Raw genomic sequence first — 24,825 nt, forward strand, 5'->3', positions numbered from 1 at the left:
TTCTACCATTGTGTTTTTTTGTTTTTTTTTTTGTTTCAAAACATTGTGTGTAATGTAAATTTTATGTCACCTTAAGACAGTGTGCTTGGAGGAGAGCAGCATAGCCTAATTGAGCTCTTTGGCCCAGAGGAAGAAATTCCTTTAATTTCAACACCTCCAACTGATGATATAGCAGGTAAGTTTGTAACTAATTTGGTGTAGCAGCAGCAAGCTTTGGCAAAGAAAAAGAAAGATCTTGTAAACTACAACTCTCAGGATTCCATAGCATTGAGTTATGGCAGAATTCTACAGTGTGTTGCACTCTTAAGTGCTAAGTGACAGCTGTAATGGAAGAGCAGGCCTCCATTGTTTGGAGGAATTTAAGCAGAGGTAATACAAAGATATGTGAGGAATACTTTTGTCCCAACCTGCACTGTTGAAATTGCAATGAATATGGGCTTGGACTAGAATGATCTCCAAGGCCCCTTTTAGCATTATCTTTCTAAGAAACCACACACTCAGGCATTATCAGCCAGCTGTTTCAGGCTGGAGCATCTAATTCTTCCTCCTTTCAAAGGCTCTTGCACTAAACTATCAAATATTCATATGGCACACTTCTGCCCTAAGCCCATCAGAGCTTGGATCAAAATAATGGCTTCATGTCTCTCTCCTCATGTGAATTAACAATAACTGTTATAAATGTTCACTTTTCTTAAGCCATAATCAGTCTGTCAGCTAAAGGTTTCAGAATTAACACCAGAGAAAGCTATTTAGATTTGTCTATCACACTCAGTGTCAATTGTTTTCATTCATGAGAGAGCAAAGGATGGGGTGCATTATTTATAAGTTGTGCACACATAGTGTGATTGGGAATGGAATTTAATTTCATTGTACAATGTACAGTGACAACGTTTTTCTATTCTATTCTAACATAGAAAATTGAAGATATATTTACTTTGTTTGAAACAAAGCTAATGTAGGTATACTCCACTGACTTTCTCCCAAATCTGTCATATATAAGAAGGATCCGACTCAGTTTTTTGGCTGCAGTTCTCTACCAACATATGGAATAAGACCTATTAAGTGCAATGGACCATACATCTTAATTGACACATGTAGTGTGAAGTAAGGAGTTCCAGTTTCAGGAATCAACCACAATGTGGTCTGTTACTATAAGTTTGGAAGGGCAGTACTGCGGCGCAGTCAGATTACTATGTTTTTATGGTGGTTTTAAAAATTCCCTTAATTGTTTTTTGGCTTGTTTTATTCTGGAAGAGTTTGGAGTCTTGGATGGATTCCAAATGGCTTAATGGCTTAAAAGGACAGAAAACAGGCTTCTTGGAGTCCTAGTGCATTTTCCCCACAGATGTGAACAGTTACATTTGAATTTGGTTATCTTCTATGGTACATCTTCTGTTCTGGCTATTGTCTTTCCATCTCAAAAAAAGGGATAATATATTGCATATCCCATATCATATCTGGACTCCTATAGGGTATTACACTGGCATGACTCCTGGTTATGCTGGAGATTGTATTATTTGCATATTGGCATAGGGAGATATCAACTAACCCCTAGACAAACAATTGCTTTTCAGGTAACATTCTCTCTTAGCCCTATCTGGAGATTATTATGTTTCTGGTAGTCTCTTATCCTACTTTCCAATCTTTACCTTCCAAAATAGAATAAAATTAATGCATTTAAGGTGGTTGACAAATGAGATTTCAAGTCATTTAGTACAAATTGCCAATCTTTGACATAGGCTTACATTATTTGCTACACCATATAATATATTTTTACAGCATTGTGGATTGGTGTTTTATAGATCATCCCATACCTGTCCAGGAAGCTATAAGTCCCCAAGTAAATGAAACAACACTGTTTTCCAATGAAGAAGAAGGTTTTGTGCTTGAACCAATTGATGAAACAGGTTAGATTTACTCAATGTTTCTTTTAGGGGTGGGAGGACTATAATAGCGCTGTATTATTACTATATTTACAACCCGCTTTTTTCTCCTAAAAGAGAATCAAAGCAGCTAACAATGCTAAAAAGAATACAATATGTAATGTACAATTTAATTTTAATAACAAATAGAAAAATTTGTGTAGCTGTGAGTTTGTTTTTGCTTTGTTTTAGTACTTTCCAAATTGCTTTGTTTTTAGTATTTTCCAACAAATTGTCTCTTTCTTACTTTTAATAGTTCTTATAGATGACTTTACATTTGCCTGAAAAGTTGATATTTATATGGAATATTAACCAACATTCGTGTATTCCATAAAGACACATATTGTGACAGAAATTTCAGAAAACCTGAACAAAAAATACAGACATTTTATCACATTAGTTTCCTGGAAAGTTGTAAACAGTGTCCCCAGTTTCAATCCCCTTCTGTGTAAAAGCTTATTTTAAACAAAAAGGAACACACAAAAAACATTGGGTCAAATGTTGTCCCATAAAATCTATTGTGTTGTTTTGGTTACTTTTTCCCCCACACAAGAAGGGCTGACATTGATGCAAAATGCACATTTCATCTTATATGGGGAAATACTTTCTGATTCTAGTGATATCTTTATCTTTATTGTGGAATATCCTTGGTTTGGCATTCACAAACATGTCTATGGACATGGGTCATTTTTATACAATGTAATCCATTGGCATTTTTCATTGGGATCAGACAATGAGTCTGACTGAAGCGTTTTTATTTCCATGTACTAATTTATTTCCAATACTAAAGCTTTGTTAGCATTATAAATATAATTGTTATCAACCATGCAAAATTGCTTCAAAAGTGCGGAAAATGTGATAACATTTTTCTTGAAATCTCTAGGTCCTACAGTGCAGGTTGATTATTCACAGATTTGATTAGTATGACATCTCCATGTCCTCCAATGCAACTCTGTGGTTAGCTTCTGCCAGAATTGATAACAGAGTCTCACTGGAAAACCCAGGGATTCCTAAAGAGACTAAGATTCACATTTGCAAATTAAAAAAGTTAAATGTGAAAGGCCAACTGTGCAGGGTACAAGGAACAAAGCTGGGACTTATCATACCCTTAGAGTTCATTGGGTTGATAATATGTCACTTGAATGTTCCTTGTATTTAGATCTCAAAAGGAAGCAAAGAAGTAAAAGAAAAAGGAAGTTGCTTGTTGATGCAATGAAAGGGTTAAGCAGCACAACTATAAAAAACCAACTTATGAACTACAAAGATACTGTAACTACACTGGATATTGCACCTCCAACAAGGAAACTGATGATTTTACAGGAGCGGGGTGGTGTGAATAAACTCCTGGAAAGATCTACCCAGCCTTTAATTCACGAACATTTGCTAATGGTAACAATTTGTGACTGTTAGTAGGTTACTTCATATTTGCTGTTTAGCCCATGGAAACATCATTATGGGAATTGTAGTGTTACAAGACTTTTAGCCTCTGCTTGTGCCTTACCAAACTATTACTCCCAGGATTCCACAGCATTTAGCCATGACAGTTAAAGTGGTATCAAGTGCCATTAATTCTACAGTACAGATGCACCCTCTGGCAAATGTAAACTACTGTAGCTTCTCCTAACTCGCCTGTTTTTTCCTCATCAATAACTTTTGCCATCTTGGCCACACTCAAATGGTGCTTGGTCACATGTGTTCCAGTTTTCATCTGTGAAATGTTGGAAAGCATGGTCCAGAGTGGAGAAACAATCAGTCAGTTAGCCTGAAGTTGCATGATTCCTGTAATCATCCCCACAGAACACTCTATGATAATGTTGGCATTCGTAATATTTTTTCCCAAAATTGTCATTGCTTATACTCTTGGGATACCAATAGCAATTCCATGAAAACTTGTTTTTTCAATAGATACATTTCTGAAATCAAATGTGTTCCCTGGTAATGCTGCTCAGTTTACAGATCACTCAGTCTTGCAAAAAATAAAGTCTATTGATAAGCCTGTTATGTTGATTACAGTTTACATTGATTTCTCAAGAAAAGAAATACATAGTTTGGGACTCCAATTTGAAATGCCATGAGAACTACATGCCAAGCCAATAAACTTAGTTATAAATTAGACATTTCTCAATATCTATGAGAACGTTCTTTGGGTCCCAAAGTTTGGCCATATATGATGTGTGTCATACTTTTTCCTCTTCTGAACCTTTTATTTAGTGAGTAGCATGAAATTTGTATTCCAGAGTTGCATAGAAATGTTTGTGTTCTTACAGCTGTTTGGAAGAAGTCTCAGGAATGGAAGAAAAACGTTGCAGCAAGAGGCTGAAATAGAAGAAAGAAGCAAAGAACAAAGTATCAGAGGTGGGATTCTAGAATTCTGTACATCAAAATTAGCAAGAAAAAACTCATTCTTTTTCTCTTTCAAAAATGGGACATTTTACTTTAGTTTTTCAGTCTTTCATTTCAATAAGAGTATCCATGCAGACTAACATTCACATCTTATATCCAGTAATGTTATGATGCTTGTGGTGGTCTGTAGTCTAGAAGATAAATATTGGAACAGTTCACAAGGTATATGTGTGTTTAATAATTTAAAACCCTTGGGAAAGGTCAAATTTGCAAAAGCTCTTTGACTGGTCCCTGTATTTCATTAGTAGGGTAATAGAAGTTGCTCTGGACAAGATGTTAATACCAATTTTCTTTTGTGAATTCATTTTATTGTCAGTGCAGAGTCAGCAGCAGAAGTTTCAAATAATTTGCAGGACTTGGTTCACCAGGAAATTCAACCAGTTTTGGAAAATGGAATAGATGAAAGAAATAATGCTATACATTTTGAAACTACAGTAAGTATTTTCAATACAAATTGATATTGCTGTGCTAAAACAATGGACAGGAGTGTTTCCATTGAGACCCTCATAGAGTATTATAATAGGTCCGTCTAATACTTAATTATGTTTCCAGTTAAAAGATAAAATGGGATTATAAGAGAAAGTTTTTTAATAGCATTATAAGGATAATGTATTTTATAAATTTTTTTGCTGAAATTATTTTTATAATGATTTACTGACCTATAACTATCCTGCTCTTACAAGTAAAGGTAATCGATTTCACAGTTAAACTTCTGCATTTCTTGTATGAGCAATGAGCTTGTCTTTAAAAGGTTTTGGGGGCATACACTTAAACAGAAAAGTGCTGTGTACCCTTAATTATGCATCTGCTGCTGAGTAAGGAACATACAGACAACTCTTAACAGAATCACAATTAAATTCTGTTTGCTAATACACTCTTTTTCTCTCCTCACCCTACTTCCCATATTAGGAAATCATGTCTGCTCTGTCCAGCGGTTCTTTCATGGACTCCTCTGTAAGACAACAAACTGAGATGAAGCAAACGGCTCTGAAGGATGTATGTTTGATTATTTATTCCAAACATAATTTATTCAAAATTATTAGACATTGGTTTTTAAAGTACTCCCCAGGTGTGAGAATAACATGTTATAGCTGGTACAGTGAACTGATAGAAAATAATCCAGGACAACAAAAATGTCATTTGAGTTCTCCCTTCCCTTCCCTTCCCTTCCCTTCCCTTCCCTTCCCTTCCCTTCCCTTCCCTTCCCTTCCCTTCCCTTCCTTTCCTTTCCTTTCTTTCTTTTTGTTTTTGTTTCATAGAATCATAGAATCATAGAATAGTAGAGTTGGAAGAGACCACATGGGCCATCCAGTCCAACCCCCTGCTAAGAAGCAGGAAATCGCATTCAAAGCACCCCCGACAGATGGCCATCCAGCCTCTGCTTAAAAGCCTCCAAAGAAGGAGCCTCCACCACGGCCCCGGGGAGAGAGTTCCACTGTCGAACAGCTCTCACAGTGAGGAAGTTCTTCCTGATGTTCAAGTGGAATCTCCTTTCCTGTAGTTTGAAGCCATTGTTCCGTGTCCTAGTCTGCAGGGCAGCAGAAAACAAGCTTGCTCCCTCCTCCCTTTGACTTCCCTTCACGTATTTGTACATGGCTATCATGTCTCCTCTCAGCCTTCTCTTCTGCAGGCTAAACATGCCCAGCTCTTTAAGCCGCTCCTCATAGGGCTTGTTCTCCAGACCCTTAATCATTTTAGTCGCCCTCCTCTGGACGCTTTCCAGCTTGTCAACATCTCCCTTCAACTGTGGTGCCCAAAATTGGACACAGTATTCCAGGTGTGGTCTGACCAAGGCAGAATAGAGGGGGAGCATAACTTCCCTGGATCTAGACGCTATTCCCCTATTGATGCAGGCCAGAATCCCATTGGCGTTTTTAGCAGCCGCATCACATTGTTGGCTCATGTTTAACTTGTCCACAAGGACTCCAAGGTCTTTTTCGCACACACTGCTGTCAAGCCAGGCGTCCCCCATTCTGTATCTTTGATTTCCATTTTTTTCTGCCGAAGTGAAGTATCTTGCATTTGTCCCTGTTGAACTTCATTTTGTTAGTTTCGGCCCATCTCTCTAGTCTGTCAAGATCGTTTTGAATTCTGCTCCTGTCTTCTGGAGTGTTAGCTATCCCTCCCAGTTTTGTGTCGTCTGCAAACTTGATGATCGTGCCTTCTAACCCTTCGTCTAAGTCGTTAATAAAGATGTTGAACAGAACCGGGCCCAGGACGGAGCCCTGCGGCACTCCACTTGTCACTTCTTTCCATGATGAAGACGACGCATTGGTGAGCACCCTTTGGGTTCGTTCGCTTAGCCAATTACAGATCCACCTAACCGTAGTTTTGTCTAGCCCACATTTTACTAGTTTGTTTGCCAGAAGGTCGTGGGGGACTTTGTCGAAGGCCTTACTGAAATCCAGGTACGCTACATCCACGGCATTCCCTGTATCGACCCAACTCGTAACTCTATCGAAAAAAGAGATCAGATTAGTCTGGCATGACTTGTTTTTGGTAAATCCCTGTTGACTATTAGCAATGACCGCATTTGTTTCTAAGTGTTCGCAGACCACTTCCTTAATGATCTTTTCCAGAATTTTGCCTGGTATTGATGTGAGGCTGACCGGACGGTAATTGTTTGGGTCGTTCTTTTTTCCCTTCTTGAAGATAGGGACCACATTCGCCCTCCTCCAATCTGCTGGGACTTCTCCCGTTCTCCAAGAACTCTCGAAGATAATTGCCAGTGGTTCTGAAATAATTTCCGCTAGTTCCTTCAGTACTCTTGGATGTAGCTGGTCTGGCCCTGGGGACTTGAATTCGTTTAGAGTGGCCAGGTGTTCCTGGACAACTTGTTTCCCTATTTGGGGTTGGATTTCCCCCAATCCTTCGTCCATTCCATGTTGCTGAGGTTGAAGATGGCTTTCTTTTTGTGAGAAGACCGAGGCAAAGAAGGCATTAAGTAGTTCTGCCTTTTCCTTGTCCCCTGTCGCCATCACCCCATCTTCTCCTTGCAATGGCCCTATCGCCTCCCTTTTCTTCCTTTTTCTACCAACGTAAGAAAAAAAGCCTTTTTTGTTGTTTTTTATGTCCCTGGCAAGCCTGAGCTCATTTTGCGCTTTAGCCTTGCGAACCTTTTCCCTACAGGTGTTGGCTATACGTTTGAATTCTTCTTTGGTGATTTCTCCCCTTTTCCACTTCTTGTGCATGTCACTTTTGAGCTTTAGCTCAGTTAGAAGTTCTTTGGACATCCATTCTGGCTTCTTTGCACTTGTCTTATTTTTCTTCTTTGTTGGCACTGTTTGCATTTGCGCCTTGAGTATTTCACTTTTGAAAAACTCCCATCCATCCTTAACTCCCTTGTTTTTTAATATCGGCGTCCAGGGAATGCCGCTCAGTAATTCCTTCATTTTTTGGAAGTCAGCTCTCTTAAAGTCCAGAAAGCGTGTTTGACTTGTCTTAGTTTCAGCATTCCTTTGTATTGCAAACTGCAGGAGCACATGGTCACTTGCTCCTAAGGATCCAACCACTTCAACTGTATTGATCAGGTCTTCCACATTTGTTAAGATTAGATCAAGAGTTGCTGATCCCCTTGTTGCCTCTTCTACCTTCTGGACCATAAAATTATCTGCAAGGCAAGTGAGGAATTTGTTGGACTTTGTACTCTTGGCTGAGTTTGTTTTCCAGCAGATATCAGGATAATTGAAATCGCCCATGACTACTATATCTCTTCTTTGTGCCTGTTTGGTCAGCTGTTGACAGAAGGCTTCATCAAGTCCTTCATCCTGACTCGGAGGTCTGTAGTAGACACCCACGACAAGATCTTTTTGAGTCCCGGTTCCCTTGATTCTTATCCAGATGCTTTCAAGCTGGTTTCCCGGATTACAGTCTTGCATTTCTTCTGCAACGTAACTGTTTTTGACATATAAAGCTACCCCCCCTCCTCTCCCCTTTGTTCTATTTCTGTGAAAGAGGTTATAGCCCTCAATGGTTAAATTCCAGTGATGGGAGTCATCCCACCAGGTTTCAGTGATGCCTATGACATCGTATGTGTGGTGCTGTGCTAGGAGTTGGAGTTTGTCTTGCTTATTTCCCATGCTCTGAGCATTAGTGTAAAGACATGTAAGCCCCTGTGACCTCCCCTCGAACTGTTTATTTGGGATTATTGTGCTCTCTGTACTTGGTCCTTGCTGTGTTTGTGCAGCCCTCCGTTTAGCCTTTTGGCGGTTCCCTGTGGTCGTGGGTAATATAGTGTTCGCCAGGCTGTTGTTCCCCTCCCCCAGTGGATCTAGTTTAAAGTGCGCCTAATGAGGTTTGTGAGTCTGTGTGCAAAAAGATGTTTTCCTACTTGTGTGAGATGCACCCCATCGCTTGCCAGTAGTCCATCCTCTTGGAAGAGTAGACCATGGTCAAGGAAGCCAAAATGCTCCTCTTGACACCATTTTCTGAGCCAGTTATTGACCTGTACTATTTTTCCGGCCCTTGTAGAGCCGTGTCCTACAACGGGGAGGAGGGATGAAAAGATCACATGTACATTATACAGTTTTAGCTTTGTTCCCAGAGCTCGAAAATCATTTGTGATCTTTTGAAAAGTATGCCTAGCGGTGTCATTGGTACCTACATGAATCAACATAAGGTGGGGAGGGTGATGGGGTTTTAGGAGCCTGCTCAGCCTCTGAGTGATATGGTGTATTTTTGCCCCCGGGAGGCAGCATGTTTCTCGAGCCATCCCATCCGGTCTGGAAATGATGGCTTCCGTTCCTCTAAGGAGGGAGTCACCTACTACCAAGACCTGTTTCCTTTGAGGATTGACAGGGTCCCTTTTGTGCAAGACAGTGTGTATGTCCCCTGAAGAGTGTTCCTGTTGAAGTGAATCATGTAGGTGTAAAGTGTTGTCCTCCTCCTCAACATCCCCAGTGCATTCATCAATGACAATCCATTGAGATACATCTGAGAGCCCATTACTCTCCCAAGGATGTTCCTGTTGCTCCTGGTCTATGATTGGGGATGGAGCATTTGCATGATTACATAAGTGTGACTGTGGTGATGCACTGTCCCTGTGAGGGCTATCCCCTGTGCATTGATCCAGGGTGGTCCACTGAGTGGTATCTAAGAAATTGTGGTCCTCCACAAGATGTGTTTCCTGATTGTATGTTAATGATGTAAGAATTTGAAATCTGTTGTGTAAATGCAGCTGAGCAGAGGAGTTCTGCGGAGGCTGCCTGGTCCTGCGTCTCCTTCTATGGGTGACCTCCTTCCAAGCCTGAGGGTTGTCTACCTTTGAGTTGATCTCCCCATAAGGTTCCTGATCATGGTCTTGGTGGTGTTGGTGTGATGCAGGCTGCAGATCTACAGCAGCGTGTTGTGCAGTGTCCAAGAAGAGCTCGAGTGCCTGAATGTCCTTAAGGGTCTTAATACGGTGCTCGAGCTGTTGGATCCTCTGCTCCATCAGAGTCATCTGTTTGCATTTGGAGCAGTTGTAGTTGTCTAGTTTTTGTGTGAAAAAGCGGAACATGCCACAGCTGGTGCATGTGATGGGAATGTTTTGCTTTTGTTGCATCTCTTGGTGAGCGTGGTGGCCAAGTGGGATCTTTGTACAGTTAAGTAATATGCACGCACTTTATGTGCAGACTGCAACAAACCACCTCTTTGTGTATTTGTTTATGTTGCTTTGTTTCCTGTATGTAATGCAAAGGATAGTTAGTAAAGGTGCCTTTTTCAAATAAAGCTTTCCCAGAAACTCAATTAACAGGGGACAATGCCTGCTGTCAATCAACTTAAGTACCTGGCTCTCTTTCAACAGAACAGTCACACAACAGTTAGACTTTGACCACAGGAGCCAAGCCCACACTCAGTTTAAAATCTTAGCCAAATCTTAGCCAAATCCTACCTGAAGCCAGGGAGCAAAAATGTCCTCCTGCTGCCTCTGCCTCTGCGAGAACCAACTGCCCTTCTGGGATCAGTTTGTTGAGCAATACAACAAATCCTGCAATATTCTGAGGAGCAAAATCTGAACTGTGGCACTGGAAAGGGGTTATTTGCCCCCTCCCCCCAATAGCATTTCCAAATGAAATAACTGCTTATCCCTCACAAAATCCATAAATACAAGAAACCTTGCCTGGTAGAATGGAAGAGGCTCCAAAGGAAGAGTCATAAATATTCTGCTAAGACACAACTGTATCCAACCGGCAGTATATCTTCTTTTTATCAGATCTCATAAATCTATTTCATAGAGAAAACACACTGCAAATTATCTATAAATAGTATTACTACCTGTCCATGATGATACCTTGAGGCCCTGAGTAATACAGACAAATGAGCAGGAAATTTCTGAACCACCTGTTAGTAATATCATGCTTGGAGAGACTAAAATAACCCTCCATTTAACCTTTGATTGGGCAGAAATGAATAATTTCTTCTGCTAATCCTCAATATAGGAATCTCAAGAGAGCAACACAGAAAATGAAGAAAAAAAGAGGCAGAAGAGGACTCTATTGCTTTTGGAAAATTTGCGGGTAAGCTACCCTAAAAAATTAAATCTGTCTCTGCTTTTAAATGGGGAGGGGGTGTTGTACTCTTCATTGATTGCAATAAATCAGGTGTAAATGAAAATAAATTAATGAATCCACTTTTGATCATAAAGTGAAATTGCAAAAATGTCCTGTTGTAAGCATTTTGCCTTTATTGTTCTTCTGATGCACAGCACCTTACTGATCCTAAGAGGCATATGCAGCCTTGAAATGTAAGCCAAGTATCTTACAGAACTGAGACATCTGGACTGGTGGTGCTAGAGAAGCATCGTGTAAGGATTAGAATCCTTGTCTGTGATACTGATGCTAGTGACAAGAGTTATGTTTTCTGCCTTTGTTCTTTACTTCTGGACAAAGTGCAAAGGGCCAGGATAGGCTGTGGATGTAAAAGGATGCTCCCCCTCCTCCCTCTGCATGGCTTTGCCTCTGGGATCTGCTTATAAGGACTTGCATACTGGATGCATTCATTGCTGGTGTAAATCCTTCCCTGGTAAACTGGAATCCTTCCCCAAGAATAGATCTTCTGTGTGGAGGAAGGGTGTGGCCCCTTCCACACTGCCCTTATATCCCAGGATCTGGTCCCAGATTATCTGCTTACCTTTTATTATCTGTCAGTGTGGATTCATGTAATCCAGTTCAAAGCAGATAATCTGGGATCAGATCCTAGGATATAGGGCAGTGCAGAAGGGGCCTGTGGAAATCATTTCAGCTCAAGGGCCGCAACCACAGATTTTCAGCAGCCATATTTGGGGAAAATACAAGGCTAGGATAGACCTGAAAATATATGTAAAATACAAATTAAGGCTCTTCTTGGCAATAGCTAAAATTTAGGAGAAGCATTTCAACTATTTATAAAAAGGAAAGAAAAAAAGTGTAATATCTGGGGAATCACAAAATGATGCTATTATGGAAACTAGGACTCAGAGCAATAGGTTCAAATTACAGGAAAAGAGATTCCACCTGAATATTAGAAGAACTTCCTGACCATAATTGCTGTTCAACAGTTAAACTCTCTTGGCTCATTCTTTGGAGGCTTGTAAGCAGTGGCTGGATGGCCATCTGTCATGGGTGCTTTGATTGCGTTTTTCCTGCATGGTGGGTAGTTGAACTTGGATGGTCCTTGGGTTCTCTGACAACTCTGGGATTCCATTGCCTTCTTCAATTTAAATGTATCTATGTGTATAATATACACATATTTTACAAATCAGGATTTAATCATGATACAGCTGTGGAAGGAGCTATCGGTATCATGCCTTACTTGTGGGCTTTCCAAAGCCAACTGTTGTTAGAACAAGCCTGTAGAACTAGATCGGTCCAACTGAGCTTTTCTTGTGGCTTTCTGATGCGTTTATCTTATGTCTCCCAATAAATATTGTCCAAAGGAAATGCCAAACAATCCAGCCTCCAATGTAATGGTTTACTGTTATAATCCCATACAGGCATGTAGCCGGGGGGGGGGGGGGGGGGCGCTTGAGGGGCTTCAGGTCCCCCCCCCCCCGAAAATCTCAGGGTGGTCTGTGAAAAGGCCTTACATTTATTATTTAAACTGTGGTGATCAGATCATGATATGAATAATAATCATATATCCCATATGCATGGGGGTATTGGGATAATGATACAAAAGGTTGGCTAGGGTAGATCCTCCCTCACCCAGGCTCAGCTCCCCCCCCCCCCCCCAAAATCAAAATCCCAGCCCTGCCCAAATCAAAATCCTGGCTATGGGCCTGATCCCGTATAAACCTAATGTCTTCATTTTGTTCTCATTTTGTTCTCATGTGCAGCATATTGACCAGACAGGAGCAAAGTCTTTTAGCCTTCTGGCTCTCTGCAAAGACAACAACAGTAAAGAAGTTGCAAGCAAGTTCTACAGTCTTCTTGATCTAAAGAAACACCAAGCTGTTAATGTGGCTCAGTCTGCTCCCTATGCTGACATTATAGTGACCAAGGGTACAATGTTCCATACTCTCTAGGATGGAATGCTCTCCACTGAATTGTAGGCTTCTCTAAATGATAACTGAGCTCTTCTGTTTTAAAAACATTCTAGAGTGAAATCATTTATTTCCATCTCTCTTCTGTTACTAATAGGTCTGTAGATGTCATGCCTTAAGAATGGAAACAAATACACACAAATATTTCAACAGTATAAAAATTTGCTTAACAAGCCCCTCTAGAATTCAAGTTGCAAGTTAAGAGAAATGCTTATTTTTAAGAAGTGTTCAGCCTTAAATCTTTTGTGTTGGCTACCTGTTTTTTCCTACTTTTCAGAAAGGATATAACTCCATTTGGCTCATTTTGTACAATATTTTTGTGTATTGTTCATATACTTAGCTAATATAGTCTGATATGAAAAGGTAGATAAGACATGTATTGAGCAAACATCTGTAAATCTTGGAAGATTGTAGTCTTGAACTGGCCTTTTTTACTGTACTAACAATGTTCGACATAGTGTTTGGTCTGAACGATGCATAGTGCAGAGATTAGATGCATTTTTCGAAGCACAACTTGTTTCCTACAGCCCCAAACATTGATCCATGTCTGCCCAACCTCTGCAATAGCTCTGCATTGATGACACGAGAATGTGTCAAGGGAAGTGTTATTATTTCCTCGCTCAATTCCTAATTGGGTGGCAGAGAACTTGAAAAATATGAAAGATAAACTAGTATCCAGCACATTCAAAGACAGTGGAGAGGGATTATGTTTTCCAGCAAGTTGAATGGTGTCTGATACAGCCATTATTGATTATAGTGTAAACTCTTATTTTCTCTCTTTTGGTGTCTTTGGTCTGACAGCATTTGTATATTTTTGAAGCACTGAAAAAAATGGAAAAATATATTTAACCCGAGAGATGATATTGGGCAAGAAAAACTAAAATTACATACAAGTAAAACTAAAATTAACCTCTGATTTTAGGTTAATTTTTTTATAATGGGTTTAAAATGGGTTAAATTACGTGTTCTATTTAAAATGCATAGTTAAATGCAATGTTCTATTTATTTTTACTTCTTTCTTTTTCTAAGATTTTTCCGACATATTTATTCAATTAAAATAATGTGTTTTTAATCCATGAAGGCTTTAGAATTGTTTTTTTACTATTAAATAAACCTTGACTCTGCTTTTTACATGTAACTTGAACAGATGAATATTTAAATAATGGGTGAATTATATTTTGCGGACTGAAAGCTGCATTGATCTCTTTGGAAGCCTTGAGGTTGTATGAGTCTGCAGGGCTTTTGAGTGGGGAAATGTAGATGGAGGAAAGATCTACACAACATATATACCTATTCAACACCAATGATTTCTCTCTTATGCACACACACATATTACTACCCAAGGATCTTGTATAAACCATGAGAAGCAAATAATCAACCCCTCCTTCCTTTGGGGCCTGACAATTGTGACACGGTTCGTTTGTTTAATATTTGCAAGTTTCCTTCCTGGACCAAGTCTACCCAGCAGAATTTGTTTGTATTTTCATCCATATCTTTGTTTTTCCTTTTTGATCTTATTCAGGAGATATTCCTGGTCAATTTCATTGTGTTATAGCTTTGCACTGATCAAGCCTACAAATTCAAAACAAATGTTTCCATTAAATATCTTAGCAGACAGAAAAAACCTGTCATCTAAATGTCAAGAAGACTCATACTAATAAATAAGAAACAGAACACTATGTACCTAAAACGTGATATGTAAAATATGACATCTAGCTGGTATGTAACTATTTCAATGATGCCTGGTTCATGGTTGGGCCAACATGATATTGTGGTTTGAGCATAGAACTATGATTGGATGGCCATGGAAACCCACTGGGTGATCTTGGCCAAGGCACACTCTCTCAACCTCAGAGGAAGGCAAAGGCAAACCAACTCTGAACAAATCTAGCCAAGAAAATGCTATGCTGGGTTCATCTTCGAATCACCCTAAGTCAGAAAGAACTTGAAGGCATACAACAAGTCATTCATGAATTGGTATGCCCAGGATTTGGTAATGCAGGATCAATACAGGTCTTTCCCTTGCATCTGAACCTGGCAGGAGCTAAATAAGCCAAAAGATAAACATGGGTTATTTCTCTGGTTCAGAGTTCTGGCTCCTGATAGATTAAGAAGCCATGTTAAATAAACTGTATAATAAAGCAGGAATGACCAGCCCTCATACACCAGCATTCTGACTCATACAAGCTGAGGACTTTAGCTTAATTTTGAGATACATCTACACTGTAGAATTAAGGCAGATTGATACCACTTTAACTGCCATGGCTCAATGCTATGGAAGGATAAGAGTTGTTTTACAAGCTTTCTCTGACAAATAGTACATCTAGCTGCAAATCCAAGGATTGTGTAGCATTGAGCCATAGCAACTAAAATGGTGTCAAAGTGCATTCATTCTACAGTGTAGATCCACCCTTAATGTCCAAACTGGATCAATAACTGGAAGCAAAATCACTCCACCCAATTAAGGGGCCCATGTAACTGGTACATCAACACAGACACCTGCAGCACAACTCTATCGTGAATGTTGACCATTGAGCCATACTGGCGGACCTAGAGGTTCCTAAAGAGAACATTAATCAAATATGTGAATACTGAAATTCACAAAAGTTAAATCCGCAAATGTGGAAGGCTGACTGTACATGTCTTTACTTCTCTGTCACATGTTCATAGTAATTGGTTTGGATATTATATTCTTCTTGGAGAGTTGCATTAAGTAGTTGTATGTCTGATTGTGGAAAGTTAAGTGCATGGTGGAGAAAAGATCAATGTGTGTATGTGACACATGTGATACACGAAAACATGACACCGAAATCTAGGAAAGTCCAAGTGTTCAATAGGAAATTATTTCAGTAACCAGCAGGCTCGGGTTAGAACCCAAAAGCTTGGAATTTACTTTCTCTAGTCCCTTCATTAATGACATCTGCCCTTTTTCAGATATATACACAAACACCCATCCCCAAGTTGGTAATGAAGATGAAAGACTGCTCAACTAGATCAGAAACAATACAAAGGAAGACAGCACAGTGTGAGAGATAGACAAATATCACCCTGTGACACATTGGTGTGAAGGAGAAAAATGAGCATCAGTGTGAAACAGGAGATGGGAAACCAGCAGGAGGGGAGCTGCTGGCAAAGAGGAGGGCGTCCTTGAACTCAGCAATAACCAGAGTAATAGAGAAGCAGAAACACTGATAGATGTATTGGAGAAGAGTGCAGAAAAAATATACAGCCTGGCCCATTCTCTCATTGTGTTTCTCTCTTTTGCAGGGTCCCTTGCATGATATTTTGTTATCAAGCTACAATATCCCCCCTCCCCTGCAAAAGATTTATAGATTTATAGTTCATCAAGACATTTCAGACAAATAATATGATTTTTTTCTTTTTTATTAAAATATTTTCCAGAGATTCAGAGTTTTGAAATGCTAAAACACTAGAGGCTCTGGAATGGACTTAGAAGCAGCTGTACCCTACAAACTCTATCAAATCTAACCCTTTTATGATTTTTGTATAACTTGTATCTTTAATGTACAGTATCAATTCCTACTAGATATAGCGTATAAACTGTTTCTAATATATGTATTAAAATATAACTGGAAGACAGCCACCTCTCCATGATCCAGTTTACATAATCCCTTGGGAAAGGGGACCATGGCCAGGATCCCTCCAGCCATTTCCCAAGCCAGATAACTAACAAACTCCTTGTGTAAATATGTATATAGATTAGTGGTTCTCGACCTGTGGGTCCTCAGATGTTTTGGCCTTCAACTCCCAGAAATCCTAGCTGCTGGTAAACTGGCTGGGATTTCTGGGAGCTGTAAACCAAAACACCTGGGGACCCACAGGTTGAGAACCACTGATATAGATGATCCTCTTTTCCAACAACATATGCTTGGGATGTTTGTTCATTTAACCTGAAGCGGAGTGTCTGCCACTCCTGCAGAAGAGGGAGCTTAATAAATCCAGATCCATTTACTTCTCAATGTCAAAAAACAAGCTTTGATTGTCTGGAAACAACACCTTTGTCTTTTGAGTCTCACACCTCTGTTTTACACAGAACTGGACACTTGAGTTAATGAAAAACTCATCAGCATATCTGCACCATTGTTTCCTCATGAACTGTGTGCCTTCCCAGGTGGCATCTCTCCAGTGGATTGGTTTCTTGAATAGACCAATCCCCGGCTGCCATTCTTCTTGCCACGGGAATCCCCACCTGCATATTGTGACATCAAAGGAACCCTCAGCCAATTTCAGCGCAGATCCTAGCCAGTCTCTTTTTCAGCCAATCAGAGTGTGGGGCAGGAAGTATGAATAGCTGTCAGAATGTATAAGGTGTCCTGTATTTCTCTGTATGTTTATACTTGTACCTTATGAAGCAAATTGCTTGTACTTGAATCCTTTTTGGCTAAATCATAATAAACCTGTAGCTTGCCTTCAACCCAGATAGATGTTATCTGTCCTGACTGATCTGGTTTCACAGATGCTCACCGGGCACAGACCCTTTTAACCACAGTTCTAGCTGAACTCACTACACGTTGCTACAAATTCTGCTGAGTTCTCAGAATGTGACAATAAAAGGCACTCTACAAAGAGCTGTGTGTGATGGATGGATGAAGTGATCATCCACTAGATTCTGGAGAACAAAGCAATTGACATTGCCTCAGCTTACAACATTTCAGGTTTACAAGGTTTCAACAGAAATGAATGAACTAATGAATGAATGAACGAACGAACGAACGAACGAACGAACGGTTCACTCACAATTTGTAGGAAGATAAAGTAGCTGCAGTTTTGCTGTTGCAGGTAATCAGAGGCGGTTCTACCACCAGGCAAACTAGGCATTTGCCTGTGGCGCCAAGTTGTTGGGGGCGCCATTGAGGCAACTCCTGTCTCCTGCGGCAGAAAGGAGCCAAGGAAGACAATATGGTTTTTGGGAAGCCTGTGAACTAAGTTTTGCTTATCTTACCTAACTTGGGTGAATTAATTTAATGCATACACACTTATTTAATTGAATGTTCATTTTCTACTGTTACTTTTTATTTTATGGAGCTTGTTTTAATTCATTGGTGAGCCACTTTTGGCCCCATTTATGAGAAAGGAGGGAAATTGTTAAATAAGTCCTAGTGCCTTCATTTATAAGTAAATTTTCCCAAGGATTAAAGTTTTAACACCTGTATGCAACTAGTTTAGCAGAGATATAGAATCTACACTTTCTAATGGATGTGCAAGGCAGAGATGGCAGTAATGAATGTCCAGCACTTCTGGAAAATGTCAGTTTGAGAAAATCTGACATACATTGTCAGAAATAGTTGTACTGATTCAGACTACTGGGTCATCCAACTCAGCCTCCTCCTCTGTAGGAAGTCTAGGAAGCAAGGCAAGTGGGGCTTCCTCCCTGGGGGCATCCTTGGTTGGGGGGTGTTAGTTGGCCCTGATTGCTTCCTGTCTGGATTTCCCATTTTCAGAGTGTTGTTTATTTAGGCTTTTCCTTAATCCCGCCTTATTATCAAACATTTTTGCTTATCCAACACTTTTATTTTTCTTTGGGGGGGGGGGCACCAAAATTTCTGTTCGCCTACACTTGAAAATTACCTTGGACCGGCTCTGCAGGTAATATAGGAGGAAAAAACTTGAATCTTGCCATCATTGGAAAAAAATCACTGTTGCCTGTTTATATGATCTACTTTTTAAAGACTTTAAACCTCTTTTAAATTGTTAGTGGGTCCAATAAAATTGCTAACTTTGTGGCTATTTCACCTCCATCGAAATGCATTCTCCCAGTCTCCAGTGGTTCCGTGGCTTGATTTTCATTGCAAATCCAAGGATACAAGTTTAATGTAAATCAAGACTAACTTGTACTATGGAGAGATGAACATGTGACCATTACTGTATTTTGAAAGGATCCTGGATTTATTGTGAAAAACTGTGCTAGATTAGATTTGAAAAGATAGTATCTTCCATTGGTTCCATTGAATAATGATTTAGGCTGCCTTTCTATGTATATTCTAGCTGGGAGTTAGTTCTAGATTAGTCCTAAATTGTTCTTTGAGGGTTAATTACCCTTTGAGGGTTAATTATGAGGCTAAATCCCATCTGCTGTTGGTGGTGGTGGTGGTGTTGTGGTGTGTCTTCATGTCATTTACGACTAATGGCAACCCTAAAGCAATCCTATCACATGATTTTCTTGGCATGATTTGTCCATAGAGGATTTGCCATTGCCTTCCTCTGAGGATGAGACAGTGTGATTTTCCCAAGATTTCCTGATGGGTTTCTATGGCTAAGCAAGAATTCAAACCCTAGTCTCCACAGTCATATTCCAACACCCAAACAACCACTACATGCTGCCTCTCCATCTTGTTTTACATTGGTGCAAAGTACAAAATAAATTCTGTCTCACTCAGAGAGACCTTGTGAATGATGTCTGCTATCAACCATAATTGCCTGGGCAATATGTTTGGGTATATTGTGTTTTGCTTTATATTTAATGGCATTCCCAGTCTTTTCATTCCCAGCGCAGCTGCTTCGTGCCTAGATGTCCTTTGCTCTTCTGCTAGGAAATAAATTGAAGTGGGATGAGTCATTGAGAGGAGGAGCAGAGAGCGATAATACACTGGGGAGAGATTCAAACACATTTGTCTGTCGTCTTGATAACAGACTTTATTATTTTCCTGCCACCTTTCCTTAAAACATACCAAACAAAGATGAATTGACCTGTCTATTACATTTTGCATTACATTTTGTTTTATTTATATATTCTCCTCAATATCTAATAGCTAATAAGACATTCAAATCTGTATTAAAACCATTTAACAGAGAAAATGAAAAGGATAGGGGGGGATGTCATTAAGGTGACTAATAATGGAGCCTTGCAGAGAAAGCAGAGAATAAAAGAGGAAGTTAATCTGAAGCTCAGCTGATTAGCTAATATATTATTAATATTCATCATTTACATAATATTTTCATATGTGAAGCATTAGACCAACCAGGCCTATGTTCCTTTTTTGTTGTAAAACATCTTGTACATTTTCAACGCTATATATATATATATATATATATATATATATATATATATATATATATATTGTTAATATTATGGTTTTATTTGGACTCCAACAAGAGCTGTACAAGACAAACCTGAATATGAAACTGAAAGGCTACTAAATTAATTTCACCAATAGCTATGCTAGGAAGGGAAGATGTTGCAGTCTCTTAGCATACTTCATCTCTGACCTCAGGGTTGCTATATTTAAATGACAAATGAAAGGGAGGGCCAGTATATATGTGAATATGTAGTGATTTAGCTAGGACTACAATTAGAGAATATGTGCCTGGTGAGCGTATGCTAAACCAAATCAGCTGAGACAGAGAAAAAAACTCACCAGGTTGAAGACAAGTCACAGAGGTTTATTATCCAATTCACCATGGCTAGTGCTATAGACTTTATTTGCATATCTAAGGAACTCCAGCCAGCATTCACATCCTTAGAAGTTATCCCCCGATTGGACAGCGATCACCAACTTCTAACAGTGAGATGCCTCCTGCAGACTGACCTTAGAAGACCTATACTCAGCTCCAACCAGGAAAGCCAGATATTGGAATTACAATATAACAAAAGACTTAGACGGAAATTTGTTAATTCAACCCACCTAATGGATATCATCAACTCCCCAGAAGTCGGCATTCTCAAAAAAGAAATCCAGTTCGAGACAAACAGTATAGAGGCTGTTTTTGATGCCTATAATTCTTTAATCAGTGGCTTAAAGTGGGCGCTGACAGAGAAACCTAATAAAAAACCTCCACTGACCACAAGTGGTTTGATCAGGAATTCACCATGGAAAAAGAAAATGAAGGAAAACTGCCTTTTTTTAGATGTCCTTGTCATCTGCAAACCCAATCAACAATTGGGTCACACAGTTTACAGAAAACCTACAAACACAGATAGATAGATAGATAGATAGATAGATAGATAGATAGATAGATAGATAGATAGATAGATAGATACCTACATAAAAACTCCAACCATCACCCAAGAAGCACGATCAAAGCCCTGGCAGACGGGCTAACCACCTAAACTGGGCTCTACAGGCCAATGGATGCAACACCACAGACGTCAGAAGAGCTGCAAGACCAAGAACAAGCTATGAGAGAAAAGACAAAGATCCACCCAGAGTAAAAGTGTTCTTACCATACATCAAGAGAACCACTGACTGCATAGAAACCATCTACAGACCCACTAAGAAAATCCAACAAATGCTACGTTCAACGAAGGACAAGAGGGATCATCTCACCTCTGCAGGAGTCTACTGTATACCATGCAGCTGTGGACAAGTCTACATAGGGACCACCAAACGCAGCAATGCTCAGACACAAATCAAACACAGCGCCCAAACACAAACATAAAAGTCACTGCAGACTACTTCAACTAGAGAAGTCAGCCATAACAGAGCACTTGATGAACCAACCTGGACACAGAATATTATTTGAGAACACGGAAATGCTGGACCACTCTAACAACTACCACGTCAGACTACACAGAGAAGCTATTGAAATCCACAAGCATGTGGACAATTTTAACAGAAAGGAGGAAACTGTGAAAATGAACAAAATCTGGGTACCAGTATTTTAAAAAAATCCTCCAGAATCAGAATTAGTCTGCAGTGCCTTTCATGTTCCTTGATTTGCGTCTGGACAATTCTGCATTTGGTGGTCCCTCTGCAAAAACCTATCAAGCATGGGAGATCCTACAGTGAGCGTCGGCATAGCTTCTTTCACACAATAAGCACAAAATGCCACCACCGCAAAAAAAAAGTAGTGCCATCAGGAATAGATAACTAACTAAAAATAATCCTCCAGCCCACAGTTGGAATAAGTCCTATATCTTTAGAGCAAGATCCACTCCTGCATATATTCCTGAGCAGAAGGCGTTCTGCATGCAGGAGAGGGAAAGGGGAATGAATGCAGCAAGAGGCTGTGAGTCATCCGCTTCATGAAATCCTTTTGCAAAAAGGGGAAGCTTAACAACCAAGGTCTATGCGTTCGGATGCTACTCACTCCTTTTGGAACCAGCCCCACTCAACTCAAGAAAACACGCTTTATACCTTGTTGGGTTGCTATTCTCTCTTAGGGTCTTCTTTTGGCAAGATTTCTTCAGAGACATTTGCCACCTCTTTCTTCTCAGTCATTATGACTTTTTCAAGGTCACTCAGTGGATTTTCATGTCTGAGCAGGGATTCGAACCCTGATCTCAAGAATCATAGTTCAGCACTTAGACCACCATACAATGGCTCTCCAACAGAACTTACTTCTAAGTAAATATGCATTGGGCTATTCAGTGGCATTTAAACATCACAACTGTTGTTCACAGACAATGTAAGATGGCTAGGAATAAGTGTTCTAACCTGGGTTATACTGGACAAGTCCCCCCCCCCCCCCCCACACACACACACAGACATTCATCATTCATCATCATCATTTAATTACTTATTAATCGCCCTCCATCCAAGATGCTCTAGGCAATTTACAAGATAAAATTGTAAAGGATAAAAATAAATACATACATACAAATATTGATAAAATTAACTTAGATTAAAAGCTCTAGTAAAGAGCCAGGTCTTGAGTGCTAGGATAAAAGGCCCTTACTCACGCATGGCTCTCATGTAGGGCGGCAAGGCATTCCATAAGGCAGGGGCAGAAACAGAAAAAGCTCTGCGCCTGGTCCTCTCCAAGTGCACTTCTCTAGGACCCGGTACATAAAGTAAGTCTCGTTGGGATGGTCGTTGCGACCTCCGATGATGAGAGAAGGAGAGACGGTCCCTAAGGTACGATGGGCCCTGGCCGTAAAGAATTTTAAAGGTCAGAACTAGCATCTTATATAGACCACAGTAATCAGTTGGAAGCCAATGCAGATGCTGCAGCACTGGTGTTATGTGGCATTTCATGGGTGTTCTTGTGAGTAGCCTGGCTGTCGCATTCTGAACAATACGGAGCTTTCGGGTCGTGGACATCGGAAGGCCAACATACAGGGCGTTGCAATAGTCCAGCCTAGACGTGACCGTGGCATGGATGACTGTTGCCAGAGCCTCATCAGATAGATAGAGTGCCAGTTGCCTCGCTTGTCGTAGGTGGAAAAAGGCCTGTTTGCTGGCAGCAGCGACCTGAGCTTCCATTCTCAGCTGCGAATCCAAAACGACACCCAAGCTCTTAACGGTAGGCAAAGGAGATAGGGCAGCACCATCGAAGGTGGGTAGCAAATGGGTCAGATCAGTCAAGCGGCCATGCCAAAGAATGTCAGTCTTCGCCGGGTTCACCTTCATATATATCATGGTTCACAAAATAACACCAGTGTCGTTCCCACATAGGTGTTCCTGAACATAGTTGGCATACACACATATCTGGCAACAGCACAGTGAGTCAACTTTATCCACGGATTCTACATCCATGGATTCAGCCATAAACAGCTTAAAATATATTTTAAATAAAATTAAACAGCAATTTTTAATTCCGTCATTTTATATAAGTGATGGAAGATAGATGCTTTTGAACTTTGGTGTTGGAGGAAAATCCTGAGAGTGCCTTGGACCGCAAGAAGATCCAACCAGTCCATCCTCTAGGAAATAATGCCTGATTGCTCACTGGAGGGAAGGATATTAAAGGCAAAGATGAAGTCCTTTGGCTACATCATGAGAAGACAGGAAAGCTTAGAGAAGAGAACGATGCTGGGGAAAATGGAAGGAAAAAGGAAGAGGGGCCAACCAAGGGCAAGATGGATGGACGGTATCCTTGAAGGGACTGGATTGACCTTGAAGGAGCTGGGGGTGGCTACGGCCGACAGGGAGCTCTGGCCTGGGCTGGTCCATGAGGTCACAAAGAGTCGGAAGCAACTGAACAAATAAACAACAACAACAAAATGTTATTATTTATTTCTTACCCAACTTCTTAAGGCTTGAAGTGGGGTGCAACATAGTTTGGATCTATGCTACCCTGTATCCCGGGATCTGATTCTAGATTATCTGCTTTGAACTGGATAATATGAGTCTACACTGACAAATAATCTGGGATCAGATCCTGGGATATAGGGCAGTGTAGATCCTGCCATAGTTAAAATTAATAGATTAAAACATGAAACCACTAAAACAAATTTAGTGAATGACTCAGGCCCCTTCAGCACTGCCATATAATTCATATTATCAAAGCAGGTAATCCACATGATCTGCTTTGAACTGGGTTATATGAGTCTACACCAGGCATGGGCAAACTTGGGCCCTCCAGGTATTTTGGACTTCAACTCCCACAAGTTTGCCCATACCTGGTCTACACTGTCATATAATCCAGTTAAAGCAGATAATCTAGATTTTATATGACAATGTAGGGGCCATAGACATATGATTAAAACACATTAAAATAATCCATGACCCTTTGTGCTTCGATTGTGTGTTCTTGCATGTCCAGGAGTTAGACTGGATGACTCTTGCGGTCTTAACTAACTCTATGATTCTATAATAAAATGCCAATTTAAAATTCATACTTTGAAAAGCATTGAATATCCCAGGAAAAAAAGATACATCGTTAATTCTGTTGTCAAAGACTTTCATGGCCGGAATCACTGGATTGTTGTGAGTTTTCCGGGCTGTATTATTATTTATTCATTTAAAACATTTATATTCTGCCCTTCTCACCCCGAAGGGCACTCAGGCGGAGTACAACATATATACATTCAATGCCGGAGCATAAATTGAACCATAAGGTAAAGGTAAAGGTTTCCCCTGACGTTAAGTCCTGTTGTGTCTGATTCTGGGGGTTGGTGCTCATCTCCATTTCTAAGCCGAAGAGCCGGCGTTGTCCATAGACACCTCCAAGGTCATGTGGCCATTGGCATGATTGCATGGAGCGGTACCTATTGATCTACTCACATTTGCTTGTTTTCAAGCTGCTAGGTTGGCAGAAGCTGGAGCTAACAGCGGGCGCTCACTCCACTCCCTGGATTCAAACCTGCGATCTTTCGGT

At 40.2% G+C, this 24,825-nt stretch overlaps 1 protein-coding gene across 5 annotated transcripts in view; it reads left to right on the plus strand.

The window, feature by feature from the left end:
• rad21l1 (RAD21 cohesin complex component like 1) overlaps positions 1 to 13,901 on the plus strand; it is a 45,080-nt gene extending 31,179 nt beyond the window's left edge. For 3 of the 5 annotated variants that reach the window (XM_062979121.1, XM_062979122.1, XM_062979124.1), the window contains 8 exons: positions 77 to 175; positions 1,803 to 1,907; positions 3,082 to 3,311; positions 4,190 to 4,277; positions 4,647 to 4,759; positions 5,235 to 5,321; positions 10,745 to 10,822; positions 12,619 to 13,901. In XM_062979121.1, the coding sequence (XP_062835191.1) occupies positions 77 to 175; positions 1,803 to 1,907; positions 3,082 to 3,311; positions 4,190 to 4,277; positions 4,647 to 4,759; positions 5,235 to 5,321; positions 10,745 to 10,822; positions 12,619 to 12,807 (989 nt within the window). In that variant the 3' untranslated portion in view covers positions 12,808 to 13,901. The remainder of the gene's footprint in view (positions 1 to 76; positions 176 to 1,802; positions 1,908 to 3,081; positions 3,312 to 4,189; positions 4,278 to 4,646; positions 4,760 to 5,234; positions 5,322 to 10,744; positions 10,823 to 12,618) is intronic. The other 2 variants (XM_062979123.1, XM_062979125.1) reach the window with 2 other exon arrangements.
• The last annotated feature ends 10,924 nt before the right edge of the window (positions 13,902 to 24,825 follow it).

Source organism: Anolis carolinensis, chromosome 4 (genome assembly GCF_035594765.1).
Source record: "Anolis carolinensis isolate JA03-04 chromosome 4, rAnoCar3.1.pri, whole genome shotgun sequence".
Taxonomy (NCBI): domain Eukaryota; kingdom Metazoa; phylum Chordata; class Lepidosauria; order Squamata; family Dactyloidae; genus Anolis; species Anolis carolinensis.